Below are 25,182 nucleotides of genomic sequence, written 5' to 3' on the forward strand. Positions count from 1 at the left end.
GCTCATGCAGCAGATCTTGTATATGTGCCCGCCTAGATTACTTCGTGGCCCTACTCCATTTCTATATCGATACCTCACCACTCAACCATCATTAGTATAAAATCTTCTTGCGAGTCTCGCCCTGATCCGGAGTCTGGCCCAGGGGCAGATCCACCCCCTCGCCCCTCTTCACCTTCTGCTGCGTCCTCGGCGCCAGCCCGGCCCAGAACTGGCACCGCGCGGCCTGGGCGGCCTCGACGGGCTCCATGCGGACGTTGTTGGTCTCGAGCACGATCCTGGAGCCGTTGCCGCTGCTGACGAGCAGCGGCGTGCCCCAGCTCTCCCAGATCGGGGCGCCCGCGGACCTGAGCGGGTTGGGGTCGCGGGTCTGCACGAAGGAGAGGAAGTAGTCCATGACCACGGGGACTATGGGCGCGTTGTAGGTCAGGTAGCTCTCGGGGACGTTGTTGGAGGCCAGGTTGGTGGGGCCGAAGACGGCGTACGACTCCCACAGGTGCGGGACGCCGACGCCCGCCGCGGCGTTGTCGTTGTCAATCACGTTATACCGGTACAGCCACATGGACGAGGCCGCGGTGCCGCCCGGCGAGGCCTGGGTGTAGGCGGAGAAGAGGCTGATGGCCGGGCAGATGAAGGTGGCCTCGCCGTAGGCCATGCTGTTGCTGGGGAACCAGGCGTTGTGCTGGGCCACGGCGGGCATGAGCGGGTACGTGCGCTGGATGGCGGCGGTGTCGTCGTTGGTGAGCAGCGGGTAGTTGTTCTGGAAGAACTCGGCCATCTCCTCCGGGGTGGCGGCGTTGGTGGCGAAGTAGCTGCCCTCGTCGTTGTCGTTGCCGAACAGCAGCGGCACGTCGATGAGCTTGCCCTGCGCGAGTAGGTTGTACGGCAGGTCCTCGAGAAAGTCGCCGTCGATGCACGGCGTCCAGTAGAAGAGCGGGAGGGGCGGCTCGGTGCGCCCGGGGAAGATGGACGGGACGTTTTGGGCCTGGAGGGTCTTGGTGTCCAGCGCGCGGAGGCACGCCAGCTGGTCCAGTTGCGCCGCGCAGTTGGTGGCGTTGACCAGGCGGTCGAACTGGTACTCGAGCTGGGGCACGAAGGGCTGCGCGGGAAAGAAGACGGACTCGGCAATGCCCGCGGAGAAGAGGTTGTCGTTGCGGCCGCCAAAGGCCATGAGGTGCAGTGCAACGGACCCTGCCCCGGCCGAGGCTCCGTGGATGACGACGTTGTTCGGGTCGCCGCCGAAACTCGCGATGTTTGACTTGACCCACTCCATGACGAAGCGCTGGTCAAGCAGGCCGGCGTTGAGATTGCCGTTGGCTTGGACCTTGGAGCTGGCCAGGAACCCCCACATGGACACGCGGTAGTTGAAGTTGACAAAGACGATCTTGTTGCCGGACTGGCGGACAACCTCCTCGCCGTCCCAGTTCGCGTTCGAGTTGGAGACGTAGCCACCGCCCTGGATGAACAGCCATACCGGCAGGTTGGACGTGGTGTTGGCAGTCTGCGGGGCCCAGACGTTGGCGTAGAGGCAGTCCTCGTCCTCGTAGCTGATGGGATACGAGACCGAGATGCCCAGGCAGATAGGCCCAAACTGCTTGGCCGACTGAGGCGACGTCGACGTCGGAGGGGCTACGGGTGCCCTCCACCTCAGGTCTCCCACCGGTGGTGCCGCGTAGCGCATCCCGAGGAACCGGTTGATGCCTCCATCGAGGGTCGTCCCGACATAGGTCGCATAGCCCAAGTTGACCTGCGGATCTTGGCCCGGCTAGTTGTGATGTCAGCAATTTGAAATGCGGCAGGAGAACAAGAACGGCAACACATGCGGGCAACGCGATCGCAGCGTATGGAGGATGCTCGAGCAGTGGGGGCTACATGAGAATTAAAATAGGTAGAGAGTGAAGACATGAGAAAAGCAACGACCCTCCCCCCTTTCCAGGAAGATAGGTCACAAAAGACATTAGCTCCGTCGGACCCATGGACAGAACGGTTTGACGCCAGATCAACCACTGCAACGTGACAACTCTCAGCAGCGTCCCGGGAGCGCCAGGAAAAGACCACAAGGGACAGGCACCGGCATGTCATTGCGTATCTTACAATGTTGAGCGTTCCTAGATTGGTCGGGATGGGAGTAGCAGCATCCGGTGTCACGGTTATTGGAGGGGGTGGGGGAGCAACATAAGTGAAGGTGGGCTCAGAAAGAAGAGGGATAGTAGAAAGAGGGTTTGGCGGGCGTTGTTCTGAATCTGACGAAGCCTGTTCGGTGCTGTTCCGAGTAGAAAAGGAGCCTACCTTGAGGTATCCCAGCAGTCCGAGGGTCAGCAGCACGACGAAGGCGACCAGCAGCACGGCGGCGACGGCGAAGGACGAGATCGCGACGCGCCTCCTCCACCACGGCCGCTTGCCCTTGCCCTGGCCCTGGCCAGGCTCAGGCTCAGGCTCAGGCTGCTGCTTCTGCTGCTGCTTCTGCTGCTGCTTCTGCTGCTGCTTCTGCTGCTGCTTCTGCTGCTGCTTCTGCTGCTGCTTCTGCTGCTGCTTCTGCTGCTGCTTCTGCTGCTGCTTCTGCTGCTGCTTCTGCTGCTGCTTCTGCTGCTGCCGTTGCCCCTGCTGCTGCGCTCCCAGCTCGGAGGCGTCGTGCTGGCGGGCATGGTCGCCGTCGTCGATGCTGCCGGCCCGCGGACCAGACCCGGGAAGCGGCCAAGACTCGGGGTGAGACTGAGCTTGGTCCGAGTCCGAGTCCACAGAGGATCCGACCTTTGGGGCAGCAGCTGTCATCTAGACAGGCGACGGTGCTGGACGGCAGGTCTCCTCACACACAAGCCCCATCGGCTCTCATCTCATGGTCCTGCAGCTAAATCCGGGCCGGGTTCGGTCGTCGGTCGGTCGGTTCGTTCGGAGGCTTCGTCTTACGGGGGAAAGGGGGAGGAAAAGCAAGACGTGAAATGAGGCAGGGCCAAAAGGACTTATACGAGCAAGAGCGTGGTAGTATTGCCAGTCGTCAAACACCTGAGAAGGCGCAGGGGACCAAGCAAAAAAAGCGTGTGGGATGATAGGAAGTGTTTTGGGAGGTTTGAGATGGGACGAGCACGAGGCGGTAGCGCCCACGGGGCTGCGCATCGGCAGCCGGGGCAGCAGACAAAGGAGCTGATTGGGAACGGCGGAGAGCGAGAGATGGAGAAACAGCGAGCTTGGCAGCTCGTGCCCGGTGCCTGTCGATCTTCCGGTCCTGCAGCCTGCCATTCATTGCTGGGGGGTTGTGGGTGTGGGTGCGCAGCCGTCACCGGTCCTCTGTTCCAGGTGTCAGAGAAGAAGAGACCAGGTGGGGAGGGCACACGGACACAGACTTCAGACACGGATACATCCAGTACGCGTGTACTCGTCCACGTCCACGTCCACATACCTATGTCGGACACGTCGAGGGGCCCGGCTCTGCGGTTCAGCGCCTGCAGCACGAGATCGACATCGAAGCCTCTTGCGTCATGCGCATGATACACGTTTCTCCAGCAAGGCCAGGACATGTGGAGATCCCCAGGGAAGAGCTACCCCTGAGACCGAGACACCGCATGGCATCGAGGCTTCGCGGCTTCACGGCACCGGGGTTAGCTTTGTCTTTGATTCTCCCTTTGTCCCAACTCCCAAGCAGCAGCCGAAGCAGCCCGTCAGGCTGGGCACACGGGCCGACATGCACTTGGTAAGATACCAGTGCCGTCGAATGAGGTCCATATGCCACACCGAGATGCACCCCCGCCCCCGCCCAGCAACGTATCAATGGAATAGTCTTTACCCAGCCAAGTACTCCCCACCCCCAGCATCACAAACAGGCCTCACCCGCCGGACGGGACCTCTCTGGCCCGCCATCCGAGCCTCCCGCGTCCATGCCTTCCCTCTTCCCGCGTGGCCACACAGCGAACGTTTCAAGCAGCCCCAAAACACACCCAACTTAGCCCACACAACACACATCAGATGAACAACAACAACAACACCACACGAGCCTCCCCTCCTTCCCTCATCGGGAAGCCCAGCGGGGCAGATCCCACGCCCAGCCGAAACCCAGATGCGGGAACAGATCCAAAGCAGAAGGCCCGCATCACCACTCTGTAATAGGAACCTGTGGCTTGCCGCGCCCCGCCAGCTTGAGACATCATGCCAGAATGTAGATGCCCACATCGGAGGGTTTTTGAAGACTAGTATCGTTTACACGGACACACACAGGAGACAGACACACACGCACACACATTATCTCTGTTCCTTGCCCTGCTCACGCTCCCCTCCAAAACCTTGCCGCCCGCCTCCCGGATCCCGAGGTAGCCCCCGTCCGAAACCAACCTGCCAGAGGCCCCCCCTCGTGAAGTGTGCCATCTTCCGGAGCAAAGAGAGCCGGGGTTGGTCAAGCCATGTAGTGTAATTCTGTCAGTGTAGTCCAGTCACTCCACACTGAGAGGTGGCCAGAGCCGGGTTGTGCCATAATTCAGAGCGTCTGGGAGCCCGCTTGTCTACCCGCCCGGCCCCTCCTTGTGCAAGCAATCCAGGGGGGGGGGGGGAGAGAATTGAGGCGCCATCCAGCAAGGAGAGAGTTGCCTGGTAGGCAGTAGTAGCAGAGGGTATCTCAGACCGACAGTCAGGCAGAGTTTCATCCAGCTCCCTTTCCGAGGCGCACCTGCCTGCCTTACCAGACCATACGAACCATGGACTCGATCTGTGGTTGACCAAATCATATCATCAAATGTATACTGACAGCACCATTCCGCATTGCTTGTGTAGGATAGCGTAGGACAAGACCACAAGGTTGTTTCCGCAACAACCTATTTGACGCTTGCAAACACTAAACACCAACACCGCCAACCCACCGAACAAGTATGAACGACCAGTCCCCCAAGGATAAGAATCACAGCTACCGTCCTCATTGCGAGCGTCGTATCAGCAACGGCCGTGTACTTGGGACATGACTCCATTTTCCGCTCTAGAAGTTGCGTTCTCATGCCCCTCCCCTCAACCTTTTCACCGCCAAAAAAGGACAAAAAAAGACCTCCCAATAGAAGCACACTCCCACCACCCCGGGAAAAAGCCAGCAACAGCTCAACTAAGGAACTCCATCTCCCCGACCCGGTCCTTCGCGAACTCGTCCTTGTACCGGTCCCAGATGGCCCTTAGTTCCTCGACGTACAGATCGTGCAGCCGGTCGACCTCCACGTTGTCCGGGTTGTCCGCCTGGACGACCTTGATAGGCCGGCCGACAACGATGTTGAGCGGCCGCCGGTACGGCATCATGCCCACATCGTAGTTGAAGATGCCCCGCCCGTGCAGCAGCGGCACCGTGAACTTCCACACCTTAAGCACGTGCCGCTGCAGGCCGTGCAGCCACGGGTGCTTGTGCGGGTCCAGCTGGTCGTAGAGGTCGTTCTCCCCGAACGCCATGACGGGCACCAGGTCCGCCCCCGTGCGCATCGCCAGCTTGACGAACCCCTTGCGTTCGTTGATGATGAGCCGCGTTGTGCGCGGCTGCGCCTCGAGGGACTCGCGCGCCCCGCCCACCACGATCGTCACCGCCCGGCCCATGCCCTCGCCGTTGCGGCCCCCGCGCGTCAGGATGTTGGTGATGGACTCCTTACTGACCGAAAGCATGCCCATCGAGAAGACGTACTCGCGGTACAGCGGCAGCCGGAAGTTGGAGTCCAGCGTCAGCAGGCTGTTGGTGATGCCCGGGAACTTGTCCGAGAACCCCAGCGCCTCCGTCGCGAACGCCGCCCACGCCCCGTGAGAGATGATACCGTGCGGGTGGTATCCGAAGATGTACTTGCGCGTCGGGAGGAGGTCGTGCGTCTTGTGAAGTTTGGCAGGGTAGTACTCGGCGAAGGACTTCCAGATGGGCAGCCTGCGGACCCACTCCTTTCGCCTCCTGAGCTTGCCGTCGACGGCATCTGTCGCGAACAGGATCGACACCAGGTATATTATAACTAGAGGGACTGTTAGAAATTGACACCACAAACGTATAGTTACTGAACATGAACGACTTACGTAGAGGCCATAGCAACGGTATCGCACAGAATCCGAAGAAGATGGACAGCGTGGTTCCCATACACAGACAATGGAACAGGACTGCCAGGGTCTGCAGCCGGCGCTTGAACGGCACCCTGAGCGGAGCCCACCGCAGTCCAGCGACTTCCTGAGCCTTCTCTTGGTCAAGCCGCCGCTCTGCCTCCTCCCCACGATCTTCAGCGTCCGAGGGGATGTCCGGGTAGTCGACAGCAGTAGAACCCTGGCTGGAATGAGCAGATACGTTGTCCTGCTCTCGCGTGCTGCTCTTCTCAACACTCCTAGATTTGACGCTATCGTGCTCCGTAGCCTGGCCGTTCGTCGTAGCCGTGTCTGGGCCCTCCTTGACTGCTTCTGCAAATGTCAAGCTGCCGGCTGCTGTAGGCTGGTCGTCCTTGTTGTCGCCATTCTTTTCTTCGGTGCCTTTGGCATCTGGCCCACTCGCATCGCCGCCAAACTCCTCTGTTGTCGGCTGTTCCGCGTTGGTCTCTTGACTCTGACTTTGTCCGTTGCTCTTCTCTGTGGCCTCCCCATGTCCTCCATTCGTGACGTCGGCTGGGTCCTCCTTGACAGCCTCGGCATACGATGCGGGCTGAGAGGCCTGCTGATCATCCCCATTCGCCTTGTTCTTCTCCTTCACGCCGTTGGTCTTTTTCGACTTGCGCTTGCTCTTCTTGCTCGCGTTCGAATCAGCGGCCGGTGCCGCGTCGTTTGCCGGCTGTGCAGCTGTAACACTGTTGTCAATATCTCCTAGCCCTTGTCTCTGATTGCCGCCCCGGGAAGACCGGCTCGTGCAGTCATCGATGAACTTGTTCAGCACAGCCCCAGCATTGGCAGCAGGCCTCTGCGGCGGCTTCTTCCCGCCCAGGTGCATGGCCAGCGGTGACCCCAGCGGGGAGAATGCGGCTGCCATGGGAGAAGGGCAGACATTCTCCTTGCCCGGAGTTACAACCCCGGATCCTCCTGCGTGGGCAGCTACCGGAGAAGCCATGAAGAAGGCCGGGTGCGTGGGCGGACTGCTGCTAGCGCTGCTGTGCCTGTAATCGTCCATCTCAGGCTCGAGATCTGGGTCATGGTCCGGGTCCGGCGGCGCGACCGGCGGTATGGGTGTTGCTGCTGGAATCTCACCTGCATCGTTGGAGGGAGCCATGATAGCTAACTCTGCTCTCGTATTGGCCTGGGGTTTTAATTTCTGGAGCCTTGCCCGAGATGGTTCTTGGATGCGTTGCGCAGTCAGTGGTGGGAGATGGCAGGGGCCCGCAGCTGTGAAGTAGCTGGGCAGAGCTCGGGAGCTAGGGTCACAAGCTCTTGCTTGGCTGCGTCAATTGGGTGGGATTCCGGTGAGCATTCACATGTCTTGACACCTTGTACAGAGGGAGAGTAGCCAAGCTCTAGCCAAGGCGAGGTGATAGGGACTGAAGGAAGAGAGAGGACGAAAGCTAGATTGAAAATGGGAATGAGAATGAGACTGGTCAGTTGCGATCGTCAGAAGATTCCGGGCTGTGGAAGGGCCCGTCAGCAAGGGGCGGCGCTCAAGCGGCGCACACTTTAGCCCGGGGTGACGGGGCGTCTGCTGTGGCCTCGTACTAGGTACCGGAATGACGTTTTGTGTGAGATGCCGCCCCAGATGGGAGGTAGCTAACGGCTGCTCTTTCTGCTTGGGACTCCACTTTCACATGCTGTGGTGAGACACAGCAGCGCCCACCCCTGCCCCCTGCCCCCTGGCCCTGGGCCCTGGCGTGACACTCCCATGCCTAGGTAGCTGCAAGAGCCGTCCCTGCCGAGCCGAGCTTCCAATCCACCACGATGAGTGTCCGATGCCGACGCGCCCCACGCATGGTAAGACCACAAACTATAGGACCACATCCACAGAGCAGTGCACTCCCCATGTTCACAAATTGTTCGCTTGTTCATGTCCAGAGCGTACTTGCAAGAGGGGACGAGAAGGAGAGGAGAGGAAGAGAAGCTTGTGTAGATTGGACCAGCTCAGTCGCAGACCAAAATTAAATCGCTTTCAAAGCTTGAGAAAGCCCCCTCCAGTGCCAACCATCTTCGACCACCGTCGTTGGGCAATATGTCAAAAGGTTATGTTTATGTACAGTGGTAAACAACCCTGAGGTCAATCTTCTCCCACGCCAGCCCAGCTTCTCCTCCTTCTCTGTCTCTCTGTCTCTCTCTCTCTCTCTCTCTTCCCTCAGTATCTTAAACACCCCGAGATCTTTGTACAACATGCCACGGATCTCATGTCTCTCGAGACATTGTTCCAAAAATTTCGAAGTAGCCCACGAGGAAGATAAAAGCAAGGTCTTTTGGCTTAATCCTCTCCTTCCAGGAACGGGGAATACCAAGAAAAGCAGCGAGAGAAGATAACAAAACAAAAAGAAAATTGAATGGAAAAAAAGGCAGGCCCCGCTATGCCCTTGCGGTATCTCAAATTGTGTTTGTTGTGCCACCAGGTAATCCCGTCGAACGCAAAATGCCAGGAAGAGCAAGGAATTCGTTAATGCTCGTGAGCAAATCTGCCAATGCCCCTCCCCAAGGTTAAAGTAGAAGAAAAACTCCTATATGAGAGGTAGAAAGGAAACATGGTCATCATCATGAAAAGAAATTGGCGATTTTCGCAGGTCCAGAGCAGCCAAGGGATTACGGTGCGCCGGTGGTGGTGTGGGACCGAACTTTGCCAAAGAACCGGGACTTGGACTTGGATCGCGACTTGGTGCTCCTCGCATCGTCGTTCTCCTCGTCCTCGTCCTCGTTGTATTTGGGCTTGTGGATCCTGTAATTGCATATTTAGCCTCAGGTCGGATCTCAATAATATTCACCGGAGGCGCAAACTTACCAGCTGTTACCGACCATGCTCATACCCTTGGCCTCGGCCGCGCGGTATAATTTGGCCGCCTTCTTGAGGTTCTTCTTGCAGCCAACACCTTTGGCATAGCAGAAACCTGCCTCGGCAAGAGCATCAACATCGCCCCAGCCTGTTCAAGGTTGAGTCAGTGGCGCTCCTAGTTTGAGGGTAGTGGGGGAAACACTCACTTCCGGCGATTTCGAAGCAACGCAAGGCAAGAGCTTTATCCTGCTCAATGCCCCATCCGTTCATGTGGCTCACTCCAAGCTCATAGATGCTCAGGGCCAACTGCGCTTTACGCGTCTTGCGCCCTGCTACATCCACATGCTGGCCCTCCTTGGCGTTGTTCTCGTCCTCTGCAATTTCGACGCCCGCGCAGTCGGCAGCCTTGCGAAGCCATATCACAGCTTCTGCCTGGTTGGGTCGCATACCCCAGCCGTGCCGACATGCCAGTGCAAATAGCAGCATTCCCACAGGGTCGCCCTGCTTCGCAGCATAGCGAAGGTGGTAGGTCGATTCATTCACCTTGCCCTCTTCATGCAGTGCAATGGCCTTGCTAACATGCTCTTCCGCTGGAGTATCTGCCATCGTCGTAGCGATTGAGTGCTGAGAACGAGCCTTGATGGTGCTTGCGTCACTGGTTGTCGCGGTCCCAAGGCGCTTTTCGCTGCGACCTCTTTGTGCGTCCTCGGAGGCACGCCCGTCGCTGGTAGCCGGTCGATTTTCGCTCGGTGACGGTTGCGTTGTGGGACGTGGTACATCCAGGCTCGTTTCACCTGAGGGTCTCCTCAACTCCCGACTTGCACTTGCAGAGCTGGAGGGCCTAGTGGGCGGGGATGGCGGCGCCTGACCAACGGAGGGAATCGTGTGCTCATCACTAGGAGCACCGGTGGGCTGTTGCCACTGGAAAGTCCCTGAGGCCGGTACTCGATCCTTGGAATTCGACCGCTGCATCGTCTTTCCTCGGGGAAGGTTAAACTTGGAGTAGACGTATGTGTTCGACCCTGGTTTCCCATCCTCTGCAATATCTGGGAACCCCTCGCTGTTCATGCTGACGGGAGTGTTGCTTGCGTCGTCCGCCAAGAAAAAAGAAGAATGGCTGTCGGAGGATGGTTGCCGCGCAGGCGGGTCCAAACGTGATGTTGTCTCCAGCCCTGGTGTTCCTGCCCGGCTCATCGGCCTCGAGAAGTTGAACGCTGGACGTGGTAGTTCAGATATGTTGGAGCTTATCGATGGAGATCGATGTTGGTGTTGGGGCGAAAAGACGCCGCCGCTGCTCGAAGAGAGCTTGCGTGATCGGTTAGAATGGAAGGAGGAGCCCAGGACGTCGTCATCGACACCATCTTCTGTCGTCTGTGACTTGATGCTGGATGTCCTGGCTGGGAACGTAGTCCTTGGAGGAGCGAGAGACTCGTGCGAAGTCTTGTGTTCGAGTTTGCGAGGTGATGACAAGGCCTGACTGGGGTTCGCTGATGGCTCGGCCAGCAGCTCCTGTGGTGTGGAATCCGCTTCGGCGGCTGCCCGTGCATCAATACTAGCACTGTCGAAAGACGAGGGAGAGTGTTCCCTCCTAGCTCCAAAGTAGCTGGTCTTGTCATCATGGCTGCCCAGTGGCCGACCTCGTAACTGCTCAAAGGAGTTTGGTGTCGGTATGGGGATCGAGGTATCCGGAGTCGGTGGAATTTGGCTCATTCGTGGGTGCATGGACTGTGGTCGGTCGGGCGACTCGGCCAATTCTGCCCTCATCGCAGGACCAGCCGAGTGTTGTTGAGGTACGTCGCCATCGGCGTCAGAACCAGACTCGGCCGACATTGACCGGAAATATTCGGATCTCCCTTGTACAATGAGAGGACTCTCTGTCGTCAATGGAGGCAGGCGGCTCATTCTCCTACCGGCCTTGGCGCTCTCCTCCAGCTGCTTGGCCAGCAGCCGGCTCTGCAGAGCGAACGCATCGAGAGGCGAGAGCTCCGGCGGATGCTCCCCGGCGACATGTAGGCGAGGGGACCTTAGTGGGCGCGGGATGGAAGAAGCTTGCGACTCGGAGCGTATGTCGATGAAATTGGGTCTCGTTGGGGTCGACATGGTGAACTGCTCAAGTCATTGAACCTGGTGCAGCTGAGTCTCCAAGAAGGGTTAAAAGGTCGCGTTCGGGTCGGGAGCGATGCGCGAAAAGGTATGACGTCGGGGGAATGATGCTCTCCTATCGAGGAACGCGCGCGAGGGGCGGCGCTCTGTCGGCTGTGGCGTCGACCTCCAAATATGGCGCTGGATCGGGGGTCGAAGAAGTTGCCCTTTAATGAAAGAGGGGGGAAAGTCGGGATGAGCGCGATGACTGTATTCCCTACGTCAATCAGAGGCGATAGTGTATCACCTGGCAGACGTGGACAAGTTGTGCAATTGGTTCTGGGCTGTCGAGCTCGGTCTATGGGCAGCGGCGCACGAACAATGTACACGACCCCTGAAAGCGGTAGAGACGCGGGGGTTAAGAAGGTTGAGAAAGGATGCTATGTTGTCAGGAACGATAAACGAATCCGTCGCTGGGGCCGAATCTTTCGAAACTGCATGCAAAAAAGCTGCCGGCAATCGGAAGACGCGTAGAAAGATCGTGAAGTGGTTAATCCAGTTGGAGGGCTGGTGTCGTAGTGGCGTCGGACCCCTTTTGATGGGTGTCCTGCTTTGGGCCCTGGGCGACGGTAGCGAAGGACTCTTTGGCTGGCCTGGTCGGGAGTTTCCCCAGAGCTGCTTGCACCCGTCACTCAATAAGGTTGGAAAGGCCGTGGAAACCCGTTGGTCCACAAGACCGAAACAATTGGAAACCCTTCAAACAACGAACGTAAGGGCAGAGGCAGACGAGGGAGTGAGGCTGGGAGGAACGAGCGTCTTGCTTTCTCTGTCTGTCTGTCTGTCCGTCTGTCCGCCTGTCCGCCTGACCTGGAACCTCGGGGCCTCTGGAGAGACGCGAACAAGCAGGCAGGCCGGAGGAGTTGCTTGGCGATGAGGTGACCCGTGGGCACCACCGCAGCAAAAAGTCAAGCCCAGTCAATGCGATCGTCGATCGTCTCCTTTCGGATGACTACTGACTGCACTGCTGCCGACGACGCTGGAGAGACGGACGGGGAACGCCTACCAGGGAGCACACCAACAGGAAAGGAACGGGATGGTGGTGGTTGTCGTGGTGGAAGGTCATCGAGAAGGGGAAACCGTGAACTTCAGGAGACAGGCGCACCAAGGTCAATTGAATTGGCACCCATCGCTGGCCCAGAGAATTGGCATGAGTGAGAGACCCTCCCGACCCTGCGAACGGCCAGCCAGACAAAAAACAGCCAAGGTGCCTGGGTACCTGAGTACGTGGGTACATGGGGACATGGCAGGCATGGGTAGCACCGCTAAGGCCGTCGCTGCAGGGGTGGCAGGCTTTAATTGGAACAGCCCACTTGTAGCCCACCTCGCTAGGCCAGGCGCAAGGATCACGGAGGCGTGGTTGGGAAAAGACGGACGAACCCTGGCGTGCCTGGAGTCTTCGAACGGCCCCCCCCCTTTCTTGCAGCCTTCCAAGGTTGCCTTTCCCTGGCTGGCACCCAACCAGGCATTCAGCCATCCATACACCCAGCGATCGTGGCAATATTTACGTCCCATCTCAGCTATTGTCTGAGGCCAGATCAAGTGATCTACAGCAGATGGGAGGCCTGTTGTTGACGTCGTCATCAGGTCCGAGTAGAGCAGGTACAGGCCTCTTTTCTCCTTTTGCAGACAGACAGACCACGATGCATCCGGCGACGAACCCGCCTTGATGCCTCTTAACAGCATGTGCAGTATCTATCCGGATTATCTCATCTTGCAGACGGATGGATTGATGGAGGGCCATAGCGAGCATTTCGGACTTTGAGCGCAGGAGCGCAGGGAAAAAGGGGGCTTGGGGGCGGACAAGAGGACAGAATCCCACAGGCGACTCTAGGCCTGCTGCGCTGTGAGGCTCAGTCGCCTTGGACGACGTAATACGAGATTCTCTGCCTGCTTGTTCCTGCTTGCTTGCCCCAGGCGATCCACGGGATCGATCAGCTGCTAATCGAGGGCGATGGGAGATCTCTCTACCATAGCGGTATAGTGTAGCGTACCACAGTCCATGTAGTGATGGCAGACGCAGCCAGCCTTGCGTTCCAGAACACATGGGCCATGGATGCTGCCTCTAACCTGAGCGAGACCATAGACCGCTCTCGCCCGGTTCTTCGGGTCTGTCGTCGCACTGGGCCTGCCCGGCCTGCAAGCAGCAGCAACTACGCAGCTCCAGGTCCACAGCATCTGGTCTGCTGCAGATGGTGTTGTCGTCCAATACGAGCCTGTCAGGGCTGCCTACATGCCTAGTACGGTACTCACAGCACTTGCATACGCACGTACACGCCCGGCTGAGTATCACGAGCCTGTGAGGCGGGGAGGATACAGCCAGCGATCGAGTGAGGCACGTATCTCATCGGGTCCAACTTGCACCTGCAGTCACGAGACCAACACTGACTGCCTGGCTGCTTTGCCTGCCCTCACGGCTCCGTCGCCAACCAACGCCCGCCCAGCTTCAACGGGCTGACTGGCTGGGCTCTCGGGGCCCATGCTTGAGCATTCCAGGCTTGAACCTGGATCGGGCAAGATTTCAGAGTTGCATCCCGGGCCAAAAACCCCCGCTCCTCCAGTCTTCACAACGGCTGTCATGTCTGCATTGGTTCCATCACTTTGGTTGAGCCAGCCTGGCCGTCCAAACTATCAGAAACCATCAAGTCACCTGGCGCGTCAAGTCCTGGTCCTGCCGGGAGACGCAAGCCACCCATACTACCTCGCCTCAGCTTGTCACAAATCTCACAAATGCCACCATCGTGGGCAGCCCGTGAGCAGTCCACCCTCCGAGGCTAATGAAGCTTCCACCCCTCGAACTGAGATGACCGACATTGGCTCGCCGATCCCGCCGATTCCAAGACGCGTCCGCCCTAAAACGATCCCCCCGAGCTTCTTCCCTCGACGCAGTCGAGACGAGAGGGGGCCTGGCCGCGGGCCCCCTTGTGGAGAAAGGGCTGTTTAGCCTGGGTGGTACCCACCTCGGCCGACATTCCCCGCGGAAATTAGGCTCGAAATGAGGCCGTCCCCATCACAGCAACGTCTGCCGGGCAGCCAGTCAGCCAGCCAGCCAGCCAGCCAGCCCCATCACGTAAACAATGCACAGTACCGGCCACTAGAGAGGGGAGGAAAGAAGGAAGAGAAGGAAAAAACGGGCGCGGCGCAAGCCACCGTGTGGCCCCGGCCACCAGACTCCACGCTCACAGTCGAGCCCTGCGAGGATCATTTTTTGTGCATTCGGGGTGGGCTGGCTGCACTTCTCTTGTTGTGACGAAAAGTCCCTGAAATTGCACCGTCGCAGCCTCGAGATGAAGCTTTGCTTCTCCATGACACATACATACACATCGAGCTCTCGACTTGCCGGGCATCAGTCAACCCAGCCCCGTGCTCCCTCCCGAACCCCAGCAATTACCATGTGCTGCAGTTGTTGCTGCTGCTGCTGCTAACCGGTGGGTACCGCCTGCAACGGCCCGGGTGCGCCCATCTCGCCCATGTCTCGGTGATTGAAGGGCGCAATTTGGCCAGGCTTGATCATTCATCCGCCTGGGTGCTGCACCTCCTCGCGCGTCCGGTGCACACACAAGCACGCATACACGGCGCACGGGGCACAGCGTACTTTTTCCCTTTTGTTATGTCTGAAGAAATGTCGGGACTGCCTTCGCTCCACTCCGCTTGGGCCCGGCCACGTGAGAGCGCGCGCAGAGCCGCCTCCTCTTTCTTCCTCCCTTGCCGGCATGCCTGCTATGCACGTGTATAATTACGGGCTCGCCTACCACTCCCGGACTAGGGACGCGTTCTTTCGTGTCTGTCTGGCTGCCCTTCCGGGGCGGACCCCGGTTCCGGTAGGCCCCCATGTGTCCGGATCGAGCTCAGCTGCTCATCTGCTTTGCTCGCGACGCTGTATGCATTTCGTAACAGAAACCGAAGACAATAGTACTATAGGGCAAGTCTAATTAATGCCCGAGTATTGATTATTACCATGTGTTTTCAACTGCTACCGTATTGCCGAGGTAACAAACACAACCTGGCTGCCGAATATCCTGGCAGCGAACCGACTGGAGAAGACGCGAGCAGCCGATGCCATGCATCTGAATCAAGACGCCATGACCCCATATTCGATATTGAGCACGCCGCATGATGTATGTTTAATTGACGGCGCATCGCTGGCAGGCTGGGCGCACACTTTCAGCAGTATTGCCCGGGTAGGCCATATCATGTACAGTGCTAGCTGAGACAAAGTATCATAAGCTTCGCGACTAGAGCAGCCGGCCCTTTCTATATACCAATATGGCCACGTTGACTTTACTTTTTCAAAATCATTCGGCGTTCATCTATTTTGTCGTGTGACGCCCGCGGCTAGTGCTCGGTAACGTACCCGGGGACTTGCGCAGCGCGCTTAATAACACGCAGCAGCTGGGGGAGCAGCCACAATCGCACTCGCCCACACCTGATATTGTCTGGCACGCATACGTGGTGCGGCGTACTCACTGTTTTTGTGCTTTTTTTTTTTTCCTTCTTTTTTTTCTTTTTCTTTATTCGCTGTGAAGATGTTGCACTGTTCGTGGATTAAAGACCGAATCTGCTACTTCCTCAGCAATGTTCTCGGGTAGTGCGTCTTGCTCTGCCATGTGGACAGTTTAACGAATAATTATTACGTATTTACCCAAATATCTATCTGTATTCTTCAAGCTATGTATCTTCCACCTCGTTGCCGGTTCCGCCCTCGAGATGAGTTTGAAACATGATCCAATCATCCGAGTTTTCGAGCTTGGCGCTGTTCTCTGGGCAGCAAGCGGTCTGTCAGGGACACCTTTTGATGGTTGTGTTGGGAGGAGGGGCTTCACTTGAAGTGGACTCTTACGTATTGAGAAAGGAGCGGGTCGAACTGAGAACAGTTCAAGATTCAGAAAGAGTGCAGGAGAAGGTCAAAAGGGGAAAGGCGTGGGTAGACTGCAAGAAAGGCACAGGACACCAGCCAGCCTCTCCTTCCTTAGACCTGTTATGAAAGATCTGACAGGCGCACTGTTTATTGAATTTGTGTAAGCTCGGTAATGCGTGTAAGCTGTGATCTGAGGTTGTAGGAGGATTTGTGTTTGGTAGTATGGTTCAATGCGTGTTTGGACAGTGAAGGCACGTGGGAATAGGTGTGCAGGTCGTAGACGTTGGAGCTAGGTTGCAAAGGGGGGAGAGGTTGTCTTTACTCACATATTAATTGGCCTTGTGGAAATGTCAGTAGATCAATAACTCAGGTTTTGAGAACCCTTGGAAGTTAGTCATGCTGCTGCTCAATATTCCCAGAAAGAGATGCAGCTCGAGCGGATAGGATGAACGTCCAAGTCTTACGGGCCTTCACACTACCTAGGTAATTAGTTGGTGTCTCTTCGCTTCCATTTGTACTAGACAATAGCACTATGCTTCTATGCATTTCTTACACTATGGTCCCTGTTGGTAGGTCTCTCGTACGTACGATAATCATATAGGAAGCAATCATATATTAATATTGTTTTATTTAAGTTTTAAGAGGCTACATGCCCCAAAGGAAATAACTAAAATAGCCTTTTAAGTAATAAGGGTCATACTTATTAATACTTGCAATTTTTTTCTTCTTTTAATAAATATATATAATCCTTATTATAATCAGCCCTAAAATTATAATTCATTATATATTAAGTATATATAATCTTCATTATAAGAAAATATTGCTAAAAAGGCTTAAAATCATAATTTATAAGTTTTAAAGCAAATCTTAATAACCCTTATTATTATATTACTTTTTAAACTTATAACCTTTATTATTATACTATTCCTTAAATATTATACTTATTATTTTTAATACTTAACTTTTAAGGTTGCTTTTTTATAAAAATTATTAACTTTTATATAAAGGCTTTAATCTTAAATCTCTTTTTTATAAAAAAAGTTAATACCTATAAAGCTAATATTAAATTCTTTAACTTATATTTATTTTTATTATATATCTTTATAATGCAAATATTATTATTTTCATCTTTATTTTTATTATTAAAATATACTTAATATTATTTTAAATTATTCTCCTTTAATTACTTCTTATTTTCTTAAAACTAAGCATTATAAGCAACTTAATTATTTATTAAATCCTTTTCTTACTTTTTATTATTCTTTTTAATCTTTTTAATAATTATCTTTTGCTTAAGTTGCTTAAGTAATAGCATATATTTCTTAATAAATCCCTTTATATATAAGCCTTATATATATTTATTAATAATTTAATATAAAAAGTTTTAAAGCTAAGTTAATATAATAATTTAATCCTTTAATAGCTAAATCTTTTTAATTTAATATATATAGAAAATACTTAAGATTAAAATTCCTATTAAGTTATTTATTATAAAGATTATAATAATTTAGCATTTAAGATAATAATTACCTTAGTAATTCTTATTATTAAAAATGCTATGCAATCTTATATTAAGAGTTTTAATGCTTTTAATATAAATACATAACTTTTTAATTATATTATTAAAAGATATTTACTTATTTTAATATTAAAAGTTATTAATAATTTAAATAATAGCTATTATAATAGCATTATTTAAGAAAAGTATCTTAACTTAAGCTATAATTATAGCTTTTAGCTTATTAATTTTAATAATTTTATAAGAGTTAACCTTAATAAGCAGCTTACTTTTTTTAATGCTTAGCATAAAAGTAAAGTTAAAGGTAGTTTTTATAATCTTTATTAAAATTTCATTAGCCTAATTTTAATTATCTTTATTATTAGCAATAATTAAATTATTATTAATATTAAGCAAATAAAAGTCGTTATTATTAATATCCTTATTAATATTTATTAAATAAATAAGCAAATAAAAGTTATTATTATTAACATCCTTATTAATATTTATTAAATAAGCATTATTAATAACAACCTTATTATAAAAACTAGCAAAACCAATAAGCTTATCTTTATCCTTATTAATTAAGGTAATTTTAACCCTTTTTATAACCTTAATAATAATTTTAATCTTTATCTTATTATTTAATAAGAATATAATTATAATATTTATTTTATTAATTAAGGTTATAATTATAATATTTATCTTATTAATTAAGGTTATAATTATAAAGCTTATTTTATTAATTAAGGTTATAATTATAAAGCTTATTTTATTAATTAAGGTTATAATTGCAATATTTATAAGAGAATTTTAATTTTAGTTAAGGATTGCAATAAGGCTACCTTTAATGCTAGCTATATTAATAGTAGCTATAGCAATAATTATATTAAGTATATCCTTAATATAAAAAGTAAATGCAATATTTGCTAAATAATTCTGCTTATTATTATTATCCTTATAAGGCATATTAATAAAAGTATTAAATAACTCTTGCAAGTTATTATTAATATTTTTCATTATAATAAAAAGGAAAAGGATTTTATAAGAATTTAGCAATTAAAATAAATATTTATAATGCAAAACTTTATAATTATTATGCAATAATTATTAATTTATTCTTTAATTATAAGAAAAGTTAATAAGTTATAAATAAATTTAATAAAAGTTAATTTTAATATTATTATTAATAAATAATAATAAAAAATAATAATAATAATAAAATTAACTTTAAAATAATAATTATTAATAATATTAATAATTATAAGGTTATCCTTATATATAATAAGGTATTAAAAAGGTTTTAATTAAAATATAAAAAATTAAAGTTTATATTAAGGATTTAAGTTTAAAAAGTATAAGGTTTTATAGCTAGCAGCGGCAAAATTAAAAGGAAAAGAGTGTTAACGGTAAGTTGCTCCTTTTTTAACAAAAAAAGGTTACTTTAAGTTTCTCAACCAACCCATCTACCTATATGCAAAGCTTATTATCATTAATAAGCTTTTATAATATAATATTTAAAGTTAGTTTTATTATTATATTAATAGAATTATCTTTCTTATTTATTTATCTTACTTTAATAATTTCTTTTATTTTATATAATTCTTATAATAATATAATATTAATTATAAAGTACTTTTTCTTTATTATTCCCAGCTTTATAAAGCATTTATATAAGCTATATAAGTTTATATAAATAATTAAGGGTATATTTAATAATAAGAGTTATTTTATAACCATCTTAATTATTATAGCTAAAAAGATTTTAATATTTACTTTATTTACTATGCTATAAATTTTACTTATTAACATGCTTTAAGTAATATATTTACACTTTATTAATAACTAATGGAAAATATTGCTTATTATTATAAATATCTTAATTTCCTTATAAATCTTATTTATAAGAATAATAATATATTTAAATTAAAATATTAAGTCCTAATTATTTATAAATAATTTATTTATAAGTATAAAAAGTTTTATTATTTTAAAATCCAAGGGTATATACTTAATTCCTTGCATAGCATTATTTATTTATTATAATAATTATATATTTAAGCTCTTATAATCTCTTACCTTTAGGTTTTATATCTATATAATTATTAAAAGATTATATAAAGCTTTTAGTTAATAAATTAAAGTTATATATGCTTTGCAAGCTTTTTATTTAAGGTATTTCTAAAGAGCATCTTTAACTATTACATTAATAAGGGCAAGTTTATTAGCCTATTCCTTTTATTAAGTAATAATTAAGCCAATAGTATTTATAGTTATATAAGCCTTATTATAATTTATTAAGTTTTTAAGTATTAGCTCTTATTTTAATTTTCCTTATAATTTTATAGCTTTTATTTTAATCTCCTCCTTATTTTAAAATTTTAATATAAATAAAATTAATATATTATCTATTTATATATTTATCATCCTAAAGAGTTATACGGGCTTTATAATCATTAAGCAAGAATTATATATAAAGCAATCCATCTTAAGCTTTTATTAATAATATCTTTAATATATATTAAACCAATAAATACTAAATTTTATTATATTATATAAGAATTAAATAATATAAATAATTATATTTAAAGGGTATTTATTCTTTAATTTCTTTAATAGCTTTGCAAGAATTATCTTATATAATTTTAACTTTACTTAAAAATAAGCTTAAATAATATCTTAAAATATAAGAATTATGCCTTTTTCTTAAATTAATAAAAAGGTAAATATAAGGATTATTTATTAACTTATTCTTTAAATAATTAAGCTTTATATTAAAATTAATCCCTTTTTATTATTATTATAACCTTAAATAATAAATTAGGATTTCTTATAAGGTTTTATAATTTTACCTTTTACTTTCCATATTATATAAAACTTAAAGAAATAATATTTACTATATTGCTTTACTAACCATTTCTTAGTTTAAAAGATACCTTTAATAATAAGGTTATTAATTTTTATTTTATTAAACTCTTTAAATAATAAGCCTAATATTATAATAACTTTATCTTATCTTAATTTAATTACCAAGTTATAGTTTTTATTTTCTTTCTTTAAAATATATAATATAATAATATAGTTTTTTATCTTTAATAATAATAATTACATAATAAATTGCATTTAAGGTTTTATAACTAAATCTTTTACTTATAAGAATTATATTTTCTCATCATTATCTTAATAATATAATTAAATAACTATTAACTTAAACATTATAACTTTATTTAATATATTTAAAATTATATTATAGCCATTTATAATAATAACCTTATATAAACCCTTTTATTCTTTTTTTTTTCTTTATATGCAAACTTTGCATTATAGTAAATATTTTATATTAAAAATAAATTCAACCTTAATATTCAATATATTTTATACTTACCATTTAATTATAGTTTTTTATAATATCTTTATAGTCTTTAAAACAGCTTTCGCTTACTTTTATATTAATAATAATAATAATAACTCATGCAATACTTATAAGTAGGCGCTAAAAACTAAAAGCATAGGAATTAATTTATTTAATTTAGCAATATTATTAATAGCTTTTATAGCTATTTATAAAATAATATTATTATCTATGCTATTATATAGTTTAATATATAAAATTTTATATACTTATTTAAGGGCTTAATAATATCTCTTAACTTTCCTAATAAATCAATATACCTTTATAAAAACCTATTTATATTTAATTCTTATTATTTATGCCTTTAAATAAAATTCTAAGAATATAAAGTTTATTCCTATATTATATTTAATAATATTTAATAATTCTTAATATATATTAATTTAAAGCATTTATAATATTTATTATGCAATCTTTATAAATATAGATTTTAAGAATTTCATTCCCTAAAAAGCAATAACTTAATTTATAATATAAAAAATTAAATATCCACTTAAATATATTATATTAATTAAGATTTTATAATTAAATTCATAATTATTATATAATATAAACTTAAAACACCTAAGTATAAATCCGTTTATTTAATAATAATAATATATTTTCTTAATCTTTATTATTACTTATTTATTAATATTTAAATTATTAGCTTTTTTAAGCATTTAGCATAATTAATTTATTAATAAATATTTAAAGCAATAATAAAGTTTCCTTATTTTTATTTTTAAAAGGAAATATATAATATTAATAATTTAATTTAAAAAAAATTATAAATAACCCTATTTTTTAAGTATTAATATAATAATTGCATTATTAAAGAAAACCATTTTATTTATAATATTATTATAATATACTTAAAGCTTATTTATATTTATTAAGTAAAGTAAAAATAGGGTTTATGCTTAAATAATATAAAAGTTAATATAATTAATTAAAGTAAAAACTTTTATTATGCTAAGCAAATTAATAATTATCTTATTATTAAATTTAACTTTAGCTTTTCTTATAGCAATTATATTAATTTAATACTTTAAGTTTTTTTATTATAATATAAGAAATTGCTTATATTTAGCTATAAATATTAATAATGCTTTTATATTTAATAAAATTCCTTAAAAATAAGTTTAATTATATTTATTCTTTAAAATAAATTAATTAACTATAATAATTATTTTTATTTAAAAAACATTATCTCCCATAATTTAATATATAAACGCTTTATTAGCTAAGAAATTAACATTTATATAATAAACCTTTTTATTAAGTCCCACCTTTATAATATAAATATTACCATTATAATTATTATCTTAATCCTATTTATCTTTATATTTATAAAATTTATCTTTATTATTTATTTTATATCCCTTAAATTTACTTAAAAAAGTATTAAAGTTATTATTATAACTTTTATATTTATATTATATTAAATAACTTCTTTTTATTAAATATTACTTATTAATTAAATATTTAATTAACTAGCATCCCTTCTTTTTATAAATATAATATCTTTTCTTTTAAGATTATTCTCTTTCTTTTTTATAAGTATTATTACTTTAAGCTTTATAATTAATGCTATAAAATCTTAGCTATTTAAAGCTTAAATAGCTTAAATTTAATTAACTAAATCTTTAATTTCCTTAAAATACTTAAAACTATAATTATTATCCTTTTCTTAGCTTTTAATCATTATATTTATAATTAATATAATATTAATTTAAAACTTTATTTATAATATAAATTATAATTATATAGCTAAGCTATATTTCTATTATAAATCTTAAATTTAAAAATAACTCTTTATATAATTAAGCTAGCTTAAAAAGAGTTATTTCTAGCTTAAGAATTCCTTTGCAAGCTTTAATTACCATTATTCTTAAGTTATCTTCCTTAATATAATCTTAACTTAATGCTTATTAATAAAGTTACAACTTATTAAGCATTAAATATAAAACCTTATATAAATCTTTATTTAAGTTTTATACTCTTATCTTTATAAACATTATTATTATTTAATTTATATAATAATATTAATAATTAAGGTTTATATTAAAATATATTTTAATTTTAAAATATGCTATTATAAATATATTAATTTAATTTATAAAATAAAAATAATAAGCCTTAACTTAATTTTTAAGCATTTAAAGAAAAACTATATAAAATTAACTTAGCTAAATTTTAACATAATAATAAATATTAAAAAATATCTTTATCTTATTATTTAATAAATTATATAAATCCTTAATATACTTATAAAAGTTATTAAAGATTTTTATAAATTATGCTAACTTTATTAAATTTAAGCATTTATTAAAAATATATTATAAAGAAAGAATTTTATATAAATTATACTTTTTATTTAATAAAGACATTTTTAAAATAGCTTAAGATTATACTAAGTATAATATATATCTTTAATATAAGCTTTATTTCTATCTTTCTACTAATAATAATAAGCCTTATTAGCTATATTAATTTTTAATAAATTACATTATTAAATTTAAGTTTTATAATTATATACTTAAAGTTAACAGCAATAATAAATATTACCTTAAGGACTATCTTCTTGGTAATTATTATTATTTAAAGCTTGCTTATAATACTTATAAAGGCTATATTTATAATTATTATCTTTAAAGTTATATATAATATTTATTTATACTTAATTCTAAGGTTAATAAGGTATTACAAAGCTTATTATTAATTCATTCCAATCTTTCTTTAGCTTAAGCCATAATAATTAATTATAATATTATAAGTTAATTATTGCATTTTATATAAATGCTTTGCATTTAAAGAAAGACTTTTAAGCATTATTAATAAAGATTTAGCAATACTTTAAACATTACTTATATCCATATTATATAATCCTTATAATAAGTAATAAAAAGATTATTATTATAAAGGTTTTATTATATATAGCTTACCAAAGTATTTATTAAGTAAATAACTAAGTATTTTATTAATGCTCCCTATATAAGAGCCGTAAATTATAATTCTAGGTTAATATATTCATAATAAGCTAAATTAATTAAAGTTTAAATAAGCATCTTATTAACTATATACCCTTTAATAAAAGCTAATAGCTCCTTAACATTATTAATTATACTTATAAGTTTTTATAATAAATATTATAAAAAGTAAGCTATTAATAAAATAAATAATATTTAAAAGTAAGTTAATAATAATAATTTAATAATAAGCAAGTTATAATTATTAAGAGGAAAAAGTTATTAATTTCTTTAAGCCTTAAAAGCTAGGGCTTTTTCTCATTATTAAGTCCTTTTATATTAGCCAAAAGCATAATATATAACTTACACTTACTTATAATATAGCATTGCATTAGCTTTAATAATTACAATAATTATAAGCTTTATTTATTTAGCAATTATAATAATTATAAGCTTTATTTATTTAGCAAAACAAAGCTTTATTAAGTTTTATTAAATCTTAAAAAGGATTTAAAAATAAGTTTATTTTTAATAAAGTCTTATATATAATAAATGCATATTTCTTAAATAGCAATAAATATATATATAAATATTATAAGGAATATTATTTAATTTATTTAATCTTTATAATATCTATTTAGGGAGTTTAATAATACAAGGAGGCCTAAAAAAGCAATCATTATTATATAATGCTTATTAATAAGGAAAATATAATTTTTAAATTAAGGAAATCCTTATAAAATTACCTCTTCTACCTTATTAATTTATAATACCTATAATTATTAATTAATATTAATAGGTTTCTCATATGTATAATAATTATATGGAAAGCAATTATATATTGGTATTGTTTTATCTAAGTTCTGAGAGGCTATGTGCCCCGGAGGGGATAACTAAAGTAGCCTTCCAAGTGACGAGGGTCGTACTTGCCAACAGTCCCAAATCCTTTCCCATCTGTCTGTTCATAGCGTTTCGAGACCTCGAGATACTACATTGGGCACCTTGGTATTCCAAAATAATTGCAAGGTGTAGCCAAGAGCCTTCCGTCTACAAAATACTTTGTGGGGACTCGCACAAAAGAGCAAAATCGGTTCAAAGTAGAGGCGACCACTCAGGTAATTGCTACAAGAAGCAGGCAGCAAAGACATGGCCGGATAACACGAACCATCAAGATGGCCAAAGGGGGACTTTGCTAGCGACCCCTCCCCACACAATGAATGAGCACATGTCTGAGTCGTCATCGCTCATGAGCCAACCCACGGTGTTCCACCAGCCCCCGTTAGACGTGCTCAAAACTGAGAAGAACAAATATAAGCCTGAGATTTTCCCGACTACCTAACCCAAACGCCATAGCCGATGCAAAAGCAAAACAAAAGGTGCGATGAAGCTTGAAGGCCCGGAGGTCAACCGTGTAGCTCTAGCTGCTCTCGCCCCCCTTGCTCTGGCCCGTCTCAGATCACATGATAT

General features: G+C 43.7%; 3 protein-coding genes across 3 annotated transcripts; all 3 read right to left on the reverse strand.

Annotated features, from left to right (window-relative positions):
* Nucleotides 1-91: 91 nt before the first annotated feature.
* On the reverse strand, nucleotides 92-2,769 carry INS49_010203 (uncharacterized protein; the record flags this gene model as incomplete). Its single annotated transcript, XM_043170929.1, has 2 exons — nucleotides 92-1,762; nucleotides 2,092-2,769. 2 exons carry the CDS (start codon nucleotides 2,767-2,769, stop codon nucleotides 92-94), a joined length of 2,349 nt encoding a protein of 782 aa, XP_043025494.1.
* Nucleotides 2,770-5,070: 2,301 nt separating this feature from the next.
* Nucleotides 5,071-7,177, reverse strand: INS49_010204 (uncharacterized protein; the record flags this gene model as incomplete). The annotated part of the gene is made up of 2 exons (XM_043170930.1): nucleotides 5,071-5,948; nucleotides 6,010-7,177. 2 exons carry the CDS (start codon nucleotides 7,175-7,177, stop codon nucleotides 5,071-5,073), a joined length of 2,046 nt encoding a protein of 681 aa, XP_043025495.1.
* Nucleotides 7,178-8,670: 1,493 nt separating this feature from the next.
* Nucleotides 8,671-10,957, reverse strand: INS49_010205 (uncharacterized protein; the record flags this gene model as incomplete). Its single annotated transcript, XM_043170931.1, has 3 exons — nucleotides 8,671-8,803; nucleotides 8,867-9,005; nucleotides 9,064-10,957. 3 exons carry the CDS (start codon nucleotides 10,955-10,957, stop codon nucleotides 8,671-8,673), a joined length of 2,166 nt encoding a protein of 721 aa, XP_043025496.1.
* Between the last annotated feature and the right edge of the window lie 14,225 nt (nucleotides 10,958-25,182).

The sequence above is a fragment of the Diaporthe citri genome, assembly GCF_014595645.1.
Source record: "Diaporthe citri strain NFHF-8-4 chromosome Unknown scaffold_4, whole genome shotgun sequence".
Taxonomy (NCBI): domain Eukaryota; kingdom Fungi; phylum Ascomycota; class Sordariomycetes; order Diaporthales; family Diaporthaceae; genus Diaporthe; species Diaporthe citri.